Here is a 14,165-nt window from a genome sequence, read left to right on the forward strand (position 1 = left end):
AACCTCATGTGTAATGAATTCTGGCACTTCATTGCAGTGTGTCCATTTTGAACTCACTCTTAACAGAAGAGTCATCTTTTCCCTTCTTTTGTTTCATTTCAGTGCTGTTTTCTTAAACCGCAGCAGCCTGTAGCTTTCTCTGCCTGTCTGCTTTGAAAGTAATGGCAGAGTTATGATTTTCTGCCATTTGATTGGCTATGCTCTGGATATTGTTGCATTCACTTTCAGTATTTTTGGGCCTGTGTAGTGCATTGTTCAATATAAGTAGTCAGGCTCCAAAAGCGTTCTTCAGTTTTCCTTTCTTCTTCTTTCATCAATCTTCAGCCCCCCCCCAAAAGGTACGCTTCTTGCCCTACTTAGGGTAGGGTAGTTTTATAGTAGTGTTAAAATAAGAAAAGGGGAGTTCTGCAGAGATGGTGTTCCCCTTGTTTTAGGAACAAGTATGTCTTCCTTAGCAAAAGTTTAATTCAGCTTACTCTCTTATACAGCATTCCTCTTAACTGGGGCCATCTGGCCTGGTCAATACATTAGCAAATCACTGCTACTTTCACCACAGCTGTTTGTAAACATATCTTCATCTCTGCATGTACATGGAGAACATTTGTCTCCACGTGCTGGCTGGAACTTGAAAATAGAGGTCTGTGGTGACCCTTCTAATTCCAGAGGTACAATCAAATGTTGTTCAATAATTGTTTACAATAACCTTGGGGTTATTGATCCTCAAAGTGCAGATTCTTCTACATGTCTTCGTTCCTCTGCTTCCTTGTCACTCCTCTGTTATTACTGGGAACTAACCTAACCAAATGTCAAATCTTTTATTTATTAAGTTAAATGAGTGGGTGTCCTGTACAGTATTGCAATTAGCTTTTCTCTACCGACAATTTGACTCATTTAAGAAAATGCCTTTCAAACAGAGAATGAGCATATTTCAGGCTTACCCACTGATTCTTTTCTTTTGTTATCTCTTCACTGCATGTCAGTTGGGTGCCTTTCAGTTTTGGGGGTTTTCTTTTTCTTTGAGGGAGGAGGGAGCTTGCTTTCTTTTCGTGCTTTAGCTGCAAAAAGTTTTTAGAGTGTTTGGTGTCGTGCTTTCCCCCCTAGTCTGGTGAATTACTCAAGCATTCTTATGGGGATACCCTAATGCATAGGATACTGGACAGGCTCCCCTTTTGCCAAGTGGGTAATGACAATAAAAAACAATTTTGCTGTGATACATAACTACATGACTATGTTCCCATGAAGAAATCTGGGAACACTATGCAATTCTTCCCTGAGCATCTTTAGCAGGCACATCTTCAACATTTGCAAAGATATTGAGGCTATATGCAAAGAATTCTTTATTAGGGAGAAAAAAGAACACAGCCTTAAGCTTGGGAAAGTGCTGTGATCAAACATATATAGCAATAAGTAGAAAAATGCCCATGAGCCCTACCAATAACTCTGGCAATAGTTCATCTAGCTCCCTTCCAAACCTCTGCTGAGAATGTGCCCAAGGCAATACTCTGAGCACATCTTTTCATTATATCCCTCTTGCACTTTGAATCCAAGCACCTTTTTACGGTTCCAAGGAACTCTGCAATGAAGATTCATTTGCACCATGGAGTATGTTCACCTAAAGCAGCTTAGCAGTTCATCTTTTTTAAAGAATTAGGTAAAGTGGGCAGTGCTATGCAGAGTCCACTCAGGTTTGATAGTGTCCTTTGTGCTGCCTTTTACAGCAGAGTTCTACCTGGAGGGAGCCAGAAACAGGTGAGACCCTGGAGCAGAAGCTTGGCTGTCGAGAAAGGAACACTTTTCTCTGACATTATGATTTTTTTTCTCTTTCTGGAGTTTGTGTAATCTCGTTGCTCCTCATGATTCCAGTTTACTCATGCACAGACTTGCATAAGTAAATGCATGTATCGTGTCATGCCTCCATTAAAGGGACTATATGTTAGAGGAATGAAAGCGCTAGGACAGAGCTTCTCATGTGCAGTTGTAGGAAGTTCTCCCACCACCCCAGTACTTCTTGCTGCAGGGCTCACATGAGTACTCCAGCCTGTGTCCTTTGCAAAACAAAGGATTTCTGCCTGTGGTGCACAAATCACTGAAGAACTTGTAATGAATTATTCTGCTGGGTGCAGGCCTGTGACCGGAGTGGGTTAATTTACTCACAGCTTAGAATCTTCACCAGTCCTGTAGGAAGTGGTTCTCTCTCTGTCTGTTTTGGCAAGAACTTGGTCTTATTTATTGGTGCTTGTATGAGGGAGGAAATTTTAAACCAGTAGGCTTGTATTGTGATGGTGAGGAAAACCAGGTCCCTACTTTCTGATAAACATCATTCCTAGGCTGCAAGACACTGTCTGAGCACTAAGATCCATATTACCATCAAGAATCCTCATTCCTTTGGTGAGATTTTCAAAAACTAGATCCAGCAAGGAACTTGCACATCTACATCAGGACTTAGCAAAGTCGAGGCACTGAAGTCTGAGTAGTTGTTGTCTAGCTTCCTAGTGCAGGCCCCTTGGACTGTACAGTTTTGTAGGCAGCTAGAGCTGTGTTTTATCTGTGTGCACAGCTCTATCTGACTAAGGAGCTTAGTGCCTATATGATGTTTAAACTTCCGATTAATTTTTATTTCTTAATGGGCTTGAGTGATAGGTCCTAGTTCAATAGGTATTTTCGGAGTTCACATTAGCGTACTTTGACGGGAACTGAAAGCCTATTCCTTTAAAATGCAGAAGGAAAAGTCAGAGGTGGGGCACCACATCTGGAAACAAAAGGGCAAGTCCTGTGTGTTCTTTTCAAGAATATTTGTGGGCATGTAAAGACGTGATAGTTGTGAATTGGGGAGAAGAGGGGAAAGATAGAAACCAGCTGCTGCAGTTGGGTGGCTGCTTCTGTGACAGTATGTGGTCTGGAGTATCAGAGAGTATTAATGAGGAAAGTTGCAGTTTTGTTTACCCTTCTTGTAAAACTGCACTTGACCCCTTACTTCCAATGGGAAGGTCTGGCCAGGGGATGCTGTGTGAGTGGAGGTCCTTTCCTGACTTCTTGAGCCCTGACCAGGGGTTAAGACCAGGCCCTGTCATCTGGTTTAAACGTATGCCTGCGCATGAGGATTTTTTGTAGGAGGCACTTTACTCTCTCTGTAAAAAAGTCACACTAAGTCGGACCATAGCTCTGTCTGATCCAGTACCCCGTCTCCAACAGTGGACAAAAACAAAATGACAAGGGAAGACATTAAACACTGAGAACAGTGTATCACATCTCCAGAAAACACTCTCATAAAAAAGGTTTCTGGCATGTGAACTCCATGAGCTTCCACTATCAGCACAGGCTGCAGAAAAATGAACGTTTTTAATGCAATTTTTGAGCAAGTGACTACTATTGTTGTGCATTAGCGTCTCAATGGAATAGTTGCAATTGAAGTGCTCAAAAATAATGAACTGGAAATTGTTGCATGTATTTAATTATACTTACAGTATGCATTTGAATTTGTTTTGTTTGCAAACCATGTGTTTGTTTGACCCATCCATGTCCTGTTATGTCACAGTCTCAGAAGTATTGAGTTTAAATTTTAATTGGAAAAGGAAGTTTCATAACTCTCTTATTATTTCAAAACTGCAAGAGGCAAGGCTTAAGAACTGCTGTCTCAAGATGTGTAGTAATGCTGTGACTAATAAAGAATTTACTGTACTTCTCTTTTATGGGAAATTATACACCTGTGTATTAGCCACTAGATGGTGTCTTTCTGGCAATAGTAATGCTTATGGTGCCATCTAAAGCAAATACATGAAAAGAACTCAGAAGCTGTAGTGAGGCTTACCTATATGACTTTGAAGACCAAACAAACAAGCTTTCAAGAAATATGAAAAATTCAAAGTAGTAATTTAAAAAAAGGTTAGTTATGAAAAGTCTGTGCCTGAGCTTCTGTGCAACTCTGATAACCTGGGTGTTGTAGAAAATGGTACAAATTGTCTTTTAGGAGTACAGGAGATTAGGAAAGTAACACAATACACAATACCTGTGACCTCACACTTGTTCACGGTAAAAGCTTCAACCAATCTGTCGTTTGCAAGATAGAAGAAAAGCTAGAAAAGAAAGTAAGAACGGGTGTTAAAAAACAGGAGGAAAAAGACTAGATAATGTCCATACCAGTCTGCAGGAAATTCTGATTCAGTGTAACATATTATATAGATTACTGATTATTTGTAAAGTTGATTATGAGAGCAAATGTGATGTGCATAAATGAATTACTTTTTTATTCCATACACAGAGTTTCACTTGGTGGGCTGAAAATATTTCTGTAGCGAAACTCTACTCTCTTCCCTATAGGCAACCTTTATTGACACAGACTAGCAGATATATTGCCAGGCTGCCTGTTATGGATTTTGGATTTGCTAGGTGTGGATAGCTAGTAACTTTTGTTGAATGCTAAAGTATCAACAGATATGCTGAGTGTTCATGTGTTGTCTTCTGCATGAGTTCTCAGAGGTGAATAGGACAAACATTGCATTACTACTCCTGCTAAAAATGCCTCCCTTTTTAGTAAGGGATGCTGCAGTTACTGCCTAGTCTCAGAGACACATGGGGTTTTTGTAAGCAAAGAACCAAAGACAGGCAAACCCAGACATCAACAGAATAATGTAATCTGGCTCTTAATCCTTTCAAACAATGCAGAAAGTTAAGGACTGCTACTACCGCACCTGAAATGCATTGTATGAGTATCATTATTATCTTTGTGTCACTGCAAATCACATTCTCATCATGTCTAGCTCTCCAATAAAAGGTCTCCTTGATCATGGTGAGCTGAACACTTAAATAATGCACAAATCCTGGAATGCTCTGAGGACGCAATGAAGCTTTGTATCCTCTTACACCAGAGGGGGGAACTCAGTTGCAGTGGTTCTGACTAACTGACACGTTGCTTGTTTACATAATCAGTAGGTATTGAGACTTCATTTCTGTCTCAGTCACAACATTTTATGTCTACTTTACTGTGTTGCTATTGTTCTTTGTATTACAGTCAGTAACCAATGTATTTTTTTTTTTTTTTTTTAGTTTATAATCCATCACTACCAACTATGTCCCCTCAGTTGTATTTTGACAGCTTCAGGCATGGGTGCAATGAGGCTTGGGAATCTTTGAAGCTGAGTGGCTTGTCTTGGTTTTATTTCTTTAGAGGTTAAGGACTGATCTTTTGCTATTTTAAATTTTGCTGTAAACCTTTGTTTTGTTAATTTGTTAAATAAGATTTTAAACAAGAACCTTAAGTAAAGGGACTTCATTATATGACTTTTGTGGCATCCTGCTCAGTTCTACTTTCAGGCTCTGAACTTTTTTCCATATCTTACCAATCTGGTGCTTCCAAAAGTGAATGAGGGGCATTTGCTGACATGGACACAGAGATAAATATTAGAGGTGGCTTTCAGCGTTTGGGGCTTGGTTTAGGGCTCTTTCACTGGTTTATCAACTATTTTCACAAACATCCTGATATTCACTCTCTACTGGACAGCCTTGTTTCTGGTTTAGGGACCACCATAGATAGTCTCCTTTCTCCATTTTCTGTTTGCAAAACCAGATGGCCTTTCTAATGGATTTTTTCTTTTCTGCCTCAGACTCAACTGCATTGTAATTTAGCTGAGGTTCTATAGTTGTTGTTTTTTTCCCCACTCCTCTAAAAATTTTAATAAAAAAGGTTTCTTAGTCTCTTGGCTATTGTTCCAAGGGTGGTTGTTTTCTTCCAGAAGCCTTTCCTGGCTTCCATCTTGCTCCGTTTGGTGCGATCCCTATGTATCTGGATTTAGCACTGATACGTTTCTGCCTGGGTCTGTCTGGACAAAAGTATGTGTATATATACTGTCAGGCACATCTCAGGATGTACAGCTGCCTCAGTGTTGCTGCTAAGCAGTAATTCCACCCAGGTGTCCCAGGTGGTTGCAATAAATCTTTGAATCCTGCCCTGAGAAAATTTCCAAGCGGAAAAAAGAAGACAAATCCAGAAGAATCTGCACATATATGATATAGGCATAGGAACATAGAGACACTGTCTGCCCATGCAGGGATGGGGTTAGGAAAGCCAAAGCCCTTCTGGAGCTGAATCTAGTGGGGGCATATAGGGCAACAAGAAAGGCTTCTACAAACACAGCAAAAGGAAGGCTAGTGAAAATGTGGGCCCTGTGCTAAATGGGGCAGGGGTCCTGGTGACAAAGGACCTAGAAGAGGCAGAGATTCTGAATGCCTTCTTTGCCTTAGTCTTTACAGGTAAGACTGGCCTTCAGGAATCCCAGGTCCCTGAGACCAGAGGGAAGTCTGGAGCAAGGAAGACTTACCCTTGGAGGAGGAGGATCAGGTCAGGGAATGCTTAAACAAACTGGATATACACAAGTCCATGGACCCTGATGGCATGCACCCGTGAGTGTTGAGGGAGCTGGTTGATGTTCTGCGAGGCCACTCTTGATCATCTTTGAAAGGTCATGACAATCACAGGAGGTTCCTGAAGACTGGAACAAAACAAATGTCACTTCTGTCTTCAAGAAGGGCAAGGAGGACTTGAGGAACTACAAAACAGTCAGCCCCATCTTGGTCTCTGGGAAGGTGATGGAGCAGCTAATCCTGGAAACCATTTCCAGACGCTTGAAGGACAAGAAGGTTATTGGGAGTAGTCAGCACAGATTTACAAAGGGGAAATCATGCTTAACCAACCTGTTAACTTTCTATGATGAGATGACTGGCTTGGTAGGTGAGGGGAAAGCAGTGGAGGTTGTCTACCTTGACTTCAGCAAGGCTTTTGACACTGTCTCCCATAACATCCTCATAGACAAGCTGATGAAGTATAGGCTAGATAAGTGCACAGTGAGGTGGACTGAAAACTGCCTGAACTGCTGGCCTCAAGGGGTTATGATCTGTGGCACAAAGTCCAGCTGGAGGCCAGTCACTACTGGTGTCCTCCAGGGTCCAATACTGGGTCCAATGGTGTTCAACTTATTCATCAATGCCCTTCATGAAGGGACAGAGTGCACCCTCAGCAAGTTTGCTGCCAAAACTGGAAGGAGTGGCTGATACACCAGAGGGATGTGGTACTACTCAGTAGGACCTCAACAGGCTGGAGAAATGGATAGAGAAGAACCTTGTGAAGTTCAGCAAAGGGAAGTGAAAAGTCCTGCACCTGAAGAGGAATAACCCCCTGCACCAGTAAACACTGGGGCACTGACCAGCTGGAAAGTGACTTTGCCGAGAAGGACCTGGGAGTCTTGATGGACAACAAGTTGACCATGAGTCAGCAATGTGCCTTTGTGGCCAAGAAGGCCAATGATCTCCTGTGCTGCATTAGGAAGACCATTGCCAGCAGGTCAAGGGAGGTGATCCTTCCCTTCTACTCAGCCATGGGAAGACCACATCTGGAGTGCTGTGTCCAATTCTGGGCTTCCCAGTACAAGAGAGACATGGATTTCCTGGACCAAGTCCAGCAAAGAGCCACAAAGATGTTTAAAGGTCTGGAGCTTCTTTCATATGAGGAGATGCTGAGAGAGCTGGGACTGCTTAGGCTGGTGTAGAGAGAAGACTCAGGGGAGATCTTGTCAATGTTTATAAATATTTGGTGGGAGGATGTAAAGAAGATGAAGCCAGAGTTTTCTCTGTGGTGCCCAGTGACAGGACAAGAGGCAACAGGCGCGAATAGAAACACAGGCAGTTCCTTTTGAACACACAAAAAAAGCACTTCTTTACTGTGAGGGTGGTTGAGCACTGGAACAGTTGTCCAGAGAGGTTATGGAGTCTCCATCCTCAGAGATATGCAAAAACCGACTGGGCATGGTCCTGGGCAACCTGCTGTAGCGGTCCCTACTTTGAGCAGGGGACTTGTACTAGATCATCTCCAAAAGTCCCTTTAACCTCAACTATTATGTGACTCTGTGAGTGAAATGGTGAAGTATGCAGAGATGTTATGACCTGTTCCTGGCTCCATTTTAATGACTGGGAGTATGAATGTTATCAAATTTTCTCTGTACTTCAGCAGTGTTTATCAAACAAGGCTACAGTTTTGAGATGGAAACATAAGTGCTGAGAACTATTATCTTAGTAATAATAAAAGATCTCTTGTGTTCTGAGTTTACAGCATACTAGAAATTAGTTCTATGTATGTAAGGGTAGTCATTGTACTACCTCCAGTTTAATGATAGATTTTTTTATGGTAATAAATCACACTGAAGGTATTCCTTATGTTCTTGACCCTGTACCACAGGTTGCTGTTTGCTCCACTGATCTGACACAGCTGTTCATAAGCCTACACTATGAACTGGCTTGCCAAAGTGGTGGATGTGGTCTTTGGGATTTTTGTTTCTATTTTTTAACTGGCATCTGGTCTCCTTTACACTTGATCAGCACAACTCAGAAGGTAAACTGTGGTTCAGAGAGGGAATGAGTAGGTGAGGTAGAGAAGGGAAGAAAGCTTTTAAACTAGCTCTGATAACAGAAATGTTTTAACATGAAATTATACTTTGTGAGAAGTGTTTGTCCTTTCTCCTAGGGGTAGACGCACTAGAATTTTATCCACAGCCTGTGAGAATAGGGTTATTTTGAAGGCATAAGTGGTACATGTGACTTGTTTGACCATCTGCTTCCCAAATAAGTAGTCGTAAAGCAGTGTGGTTTTGCATAGAAAATATTGACTCATAGAGGGGGGAGAATATGCTGTGGCAAATATGAAACAACAGCTGGCCTAGAATGGGGTATGGGACTTAAACAACAGAAGAGTTTTGAAGAATTTTGAACAGTCTTCCCAGTTAGGTGACTCAGTGTCCATAGTATCTTTTCCCTGACTTTTAAACTTTGTTCCTGAAGCACTCTAGAGTTCTTTCCAGCATGTGTCATGTATCATAGTGCTTTGTTCACATTCCAGGTAGCCCACGCTTGTTTCTATAGAGTTAAAAAACTAAAGTTTTTTTCTGCTCTGTCTTTCCCCCCTAGTTTATTTATAAATTGCACAACTTGGCATGGAAGCACTGTGACCAATGTGCATGCATAGAGTTTAATTAACGGTTATTCTTTTTTGATGTTGGTTTGGCAACCAGACAGACAGAAGAGCATTGCAGATGTCTGGTTCAAATATTATATGGGTGAAGCAAAGGGAAGTCAGTAAACATTTTGACTGCAGCCTTCCCATACTTCTTATTCTAACTCTGCCATGAGAGGGAATACACTTTCTGCAGCTGTTTTTTTTTTTTCCTTTCTTCCTTTTTCTTTTTATGCCATTTCTGGTTGTTTGCTTGATCTTGGAAAGCTCTGAAAATCTGCAGCTTCTTTTCAGCTTCTGAAGAAGATATGGATGATTTGTGTGTCTCAGGATCATGTGCTTATGGCCCAGTCTTTCCTTAGAGACATGACTCTCAAGAGAGATCAATGCTTGGTAGGTGGCCATTTAACAAGCATTCAAAATATCTTTCAAAGTGAAAGACACAAAATCTCACCGTGGACTGTAACAACACACAGAACACAATGTGTGATTGCTGCTTCTGATGGGAGCAGCACACATTCGTTATCAAAGTCATTTGCCTCTTGCTTTGGATGGGAACTGCTATTCTCAATGCATAGGTGTTTATAAAAGGGACACTTCTGTACTTTAGAATATGGCTAATGTGGAAATAAAGCTCATGCAATGCAGAGGGCATACTCTTTTTCTGGCACTCCTCAATAGGCAGTCCATCAATGTACTTTGGAAAGGATTAATCCTTAGCTTTATCTGGATATATGAATTGTATGGGAGTTAGATAGGTAGGGCAAAACTGAGGTCTTGACTCCTCTTTGTCCACACCAACATAATTCTTGAGTAATTCCTTGACTATAATAAAATAAGATTAGTTTTACCCCAGCGTAAATGAGGGAAGATGCCAAATTCTTGGTATTTATATACAAAAATTTATAAACTTTCCTTTTCTCAACATGTCTTACTCTCCCTTTGAAGAAAGTATTTTTTCTCTTCATTCACTACCATCATTCTAATTTTTCAGGTTAGTGCATGAGTATAGAGAGACTAGTGTTCTGATTTGAGAAAACTTAGCATCCTGCTTTCAGAAAGAAATAGCCTTGAAATGTGCTAGTGTGAAGCTATTGACCTGAGTAGGAGTTAAGTGCCTTCAAACCTTGTAAAACTATGCCTGTGTACCTCTATCATGAGATTCTTAGGGGGGTAGGAAGAGACCAGTCTGATGGTGTTCTTGAGGTCTGAGTTAAAAATCACTAAATCCAGATGTGGCTATGGTAGATGGTAGTAGATGGTACAGTGGACTGGGTCTCTTGTAGTACATTACAGGTGTTTGCACAGGCTTGACTGCCATTCAGAGAAACAGGAGATCAGGTCTCTGCACACGTCAGGAAAGGAAACAGCATGTCTGTGCCCCGTATTTTGCTAGCTTGATAAACTCAGATTTAAATTTATAACCATGCTTTCAAACACTGTCATTGCTTCTCTTTAGATTATTTCAGTTTCTGGCATATAGAGGGACTGGACTTGGGCACAGCAGTCTTAATATTTTTCTTTTTCAAAACAGTTAAGTCACAGAACATTGTGCAGTTCTCTTCTTGGCAAATGCTTTTCCCCACACTGCCAGAACATTGTTGAGCTCTTTTCACTTTCTCTTGGCATGGTTGCAAATAGCAACCATTTGCTTTATAGGTTACGGATCACGTATATCACTGGAAGGTTTAATAATTCTATAGAAAGCCTCATGTGCCATATACTCCTCCTTGCTGCTTGGATCTGAACACTTTCTGTGTTACTTCATGGCTCTTTATCAAAACAATAGACAATTTAGCACAGCTTAGATTGGGGACTATTTTTCGTGCCTGCTTTGGCCTCCTGGGAGCTCTGTATTAGCTATGAATGTTGCCCATCTCTACAAATAAGGCAGGAGTGAGAAGAAGATGGCTCATCAGAATACTCTAATTTCCTTGTTCTTGTTCCATGCTGTTAGGATGTATTCAGTGATGTTTGCTTTGCTGGCAAATGCAAGGTATGTCCCTTCCCAATCAGGAGGAAACCTGAGAGTGAACTGAATCTCCCTGTCACCTGGGCTGCTCCTAAGACATTGTTGCTGTATGCTGACTTATACAGGAGGCTTGAAGCAAAGCTATAGGCCATCAGATTATTTCTATTTTTTAATCAAATACTTCCTCCCTCACTTCATACACAGGACCATATTCAAAGAACAATAAATGTGAAAATAAAGCAAAATTACCTCTGGAATGCATGTGCCAGGTTATAGAATAGTCCCACAGTGTCAGAATTATATTTGCAAAAGAAATATTTTAATTTATCATCTTATAAACTGTATTGTATCAAATTTCCTTATATTCTGTACAAATGCAGTAATCCTTTGTCCCCAGGAACTTACAAACCATGCTATGGTGTGAATGTCTGTAGAGTTACTAAACTGATATATGCTGTTTAAAGACTAGTTACTGCAAATAGTATTCCTACTCTGATTTACGCAAGTTGTTACTGAAATAAGAGCAAATAGCCTACCTAATTAAATTATTGTCATCTGAGTCACTGTGCCAGGGAACCACTTGACTTGTTTGATAGTTCGCACAGTCTGTTGCCCTCAACCACCTTGAAAATGGCAGGTGTAGAAGATGTACTCCTTTCGCAGAAGAATCCTGAGTTTGCCCTCACTTTTATGTTGGTTCTCCTAGCTACAGCCCTGGAATGACAGCAGTGTCATTCCTGAAGTCCTCTCCATCCTTCTGCTTTCTGTTCAATGTCTTCCGTCTCATTCTTTGGCTTGTGAGATGTTTCTCACTGTGTTGCTTTTTATCCAAATTTAATTTCATTTTAATGATTCTTCTTTTTTTGTGTGAGTTATTGAGCTCTCTGAAGCTCTTGGTGTTTTGCAGCATTTATAATCACTCCAACAGCTCTTTGGAATGATCAGTGAGTGTCATCTATGTTTACTTTACTTCTTGCACTGTGATCCATGAAGATGTTGGGCTGAGTACTAACACATATTTATCAACATGTACAATGAACTATTCCTCAGAGCAGAAGCTGTTTTTGCAAACTTGCTATACGGACACTGTTAATTTGTCAAAAATTTTTATTCTTTCTGAAAAGCTAGTGCAAAGTATGCCAGTAATCCTTCCTGCTTTAACAGAAATTCATTTTTAGTCTGTAAAGACATTAGAGAGTGTTGTCAGTATGTTCATACAGATCTCATTCATAGATCTCATTTCTATGCCTTTCACTGAATCCAGAAGGACTACAGAGAAACAGAATGATGGCTTATTTAGGTAGTTTCTTAAAGCACTGAATCCTTACGAACATTTTCTGCTAAAAAAATCGGGCGAACTCCTGTTCCTTTTGATGGAAGTCTGTGAGGGATATTTCACTACATATGTAAAAGTTGCAGTCTAGTCAGAGCAAATCTTGAGCATGTATCATAAGGTAAGGATGTAGGGCTGTCTTTAACATCTCAGATTAGAAAGTCTCAACCTGTCCTACTCACCCCCTTCATTTGGTGTTACGGACTTCAAGATATTCAGGGTTTTCAGCTAGGTCTTTGACACTTACTATTTTTATTTGCAGGGGTTGTTAAGAAGCCGTAAAATATGTTTGAAAATGACATCCCTGATATATGTCTTTTTTTCTTCTTTTTCAGAAAGTATTTTGGAGAAAAAATAGGACTTTATTTTGCATGGCTGGGTTTATATACAGAATTCCTCATTCCATCTTCAATAGTTGGGGTTATTGTATTTCTTTATGGTTGTATAACCATTGAGAATGACATTCCTAGGTAAGCTTCTCTGTGATCAATATTTTGTTACTTGAAAATTATAACACTGTGCTTTTTAGACATAATCCTTAGTGAGAATAATTGCTTCTAAAATGTCTGGAAAACACTGATATAGCATTAACGCCTGTAAGCACCTTGTAAACATTTGGAATACACATTTATTGAGTAGATAAGACATCTGAATGACGTGTGTTTACTTGATTGTTCAGTATTGCAGCTTCTGAAACACTAACATTCAGTAAATCTACTGCATTTTTGCAGAAGTTTTGAGTCAATGAATAAGATTACTTATATGTTCTTTTTTACACCATCGAATTGCTTTTTATGAATGTGCGTATCTCCACACTCATCCAGAAAGACAAACATAGTTCACAGCTCACTGAAATTAATGCAAATTCACTGTCATGTACCTCTTGAATACTTCGTTCATCTGAGTAAAATCAGGCTATTTGCACAAGTAGAATGAACAATATTTAGCAGATTAAGTGTATTTGGTATCCACAGTATTCACCTTCTTGCCAATTATAAAAAAAGTTAGGTTTTGTGCTGCGTCCCCTCAGGATGTTATACTATTTAACAAAAACTTTCAGTCAATCTGACACACTAATATTAATGTCTACCTCTCAGTGAAAAGGGACACTTTTTCTTTGTACCATCTGGGACTGCCTTCAGGTAGGAACAGGACACTGGGCTAGCAGAATTGCTAGTCACATTCGTTATGGCAGTTCCTGTATTCTCTCAAATAAATTGGCAAATTTTAAAGCAGATCACTCGGCAGTAAGGCATTATTGCTGATAGATAAATGATGAATGACAACACTTCTGAGTTAGTTTGCTTTCTTAGCCTGCTCTGAATGAATCATGATAGTTTGTGCTTGTCTGTGGGAAAGCTTGTGCTAACATTTAAGCTGAAGTGAGATTTATGGCAAAGATGTATCTGCAGCACCCTCTGCTGCCTTTTGAAATAGAAGAGAGCATTACATTAACTATATAATAGCTGGGAACAGCTGTATGCCATTCAAACAATATAATATTAGACATATTCAAACTACAGTTTGAATGGCGCTTTTTCATTTGAAGTCATAGAAAAAAAAATCATTTAATAATAGTCAATATAGGAACAACCATAATCACAATATACCACCTATCAATGAAGCAACATTGCAAGTCTATCCTTAGGACACAATCCTGGCAAGTAACACTTGAGCTCTGCACAGGTCAGTTGATCTGGGTGAGACTGTGTAGGTATGAATGTCTTCCCCATACAGCCATTATAACAATACCGAAGGTATACTCAGCAGTATCAAGCAGGGTTTGGCTTGTTCAGGAGATAATGATAGCAATTTTTAAAAATTTTTACAGACTGAGTAAATGCATAGCAAATAAGAATAGGAAT

The 14,165-nt window shown here is 40.1% G+C and overlaps 1 protein-coding gene across 1 annotated transcript in view; it reads left to right on the forward strand.

Annotated features, from left to right (window-relative positions):
- The window catches only part of ANO2 (anoctamin 2), a 194,667-nt gene that overhangs the window by 57,038 nt on the left and 123,464 nt on the right, over positions 1-14,165 (forward strand). Inside the window, exon 15 of the mRNA XM_026081614.1 lies at positions 12,636-12,770. Coding sequence (XP_025937399.1) covers positions 12,636-12,770 — 135 coding nt within the window. The remainder of the gene's footprint in view (positions 1-12,635; positions 12,771-14,165) is intronic.

This window comes from Apteryx rowi, unplaced genomic scaffold (genome assembly GCF_003343035.1).
Source record: "Apteryx rowi isolate R43461 unplaced genomic scaffold, aptRow1 scaffold_556, whole genome shotgun sequence".
NCBI classification, from domain to species: domain Eukaryota; kingdom Metazoa; phylum Chordata; class Aves; order Apterygiformes; family Apterygidae; genus Apteryx; species Apteryx rowi.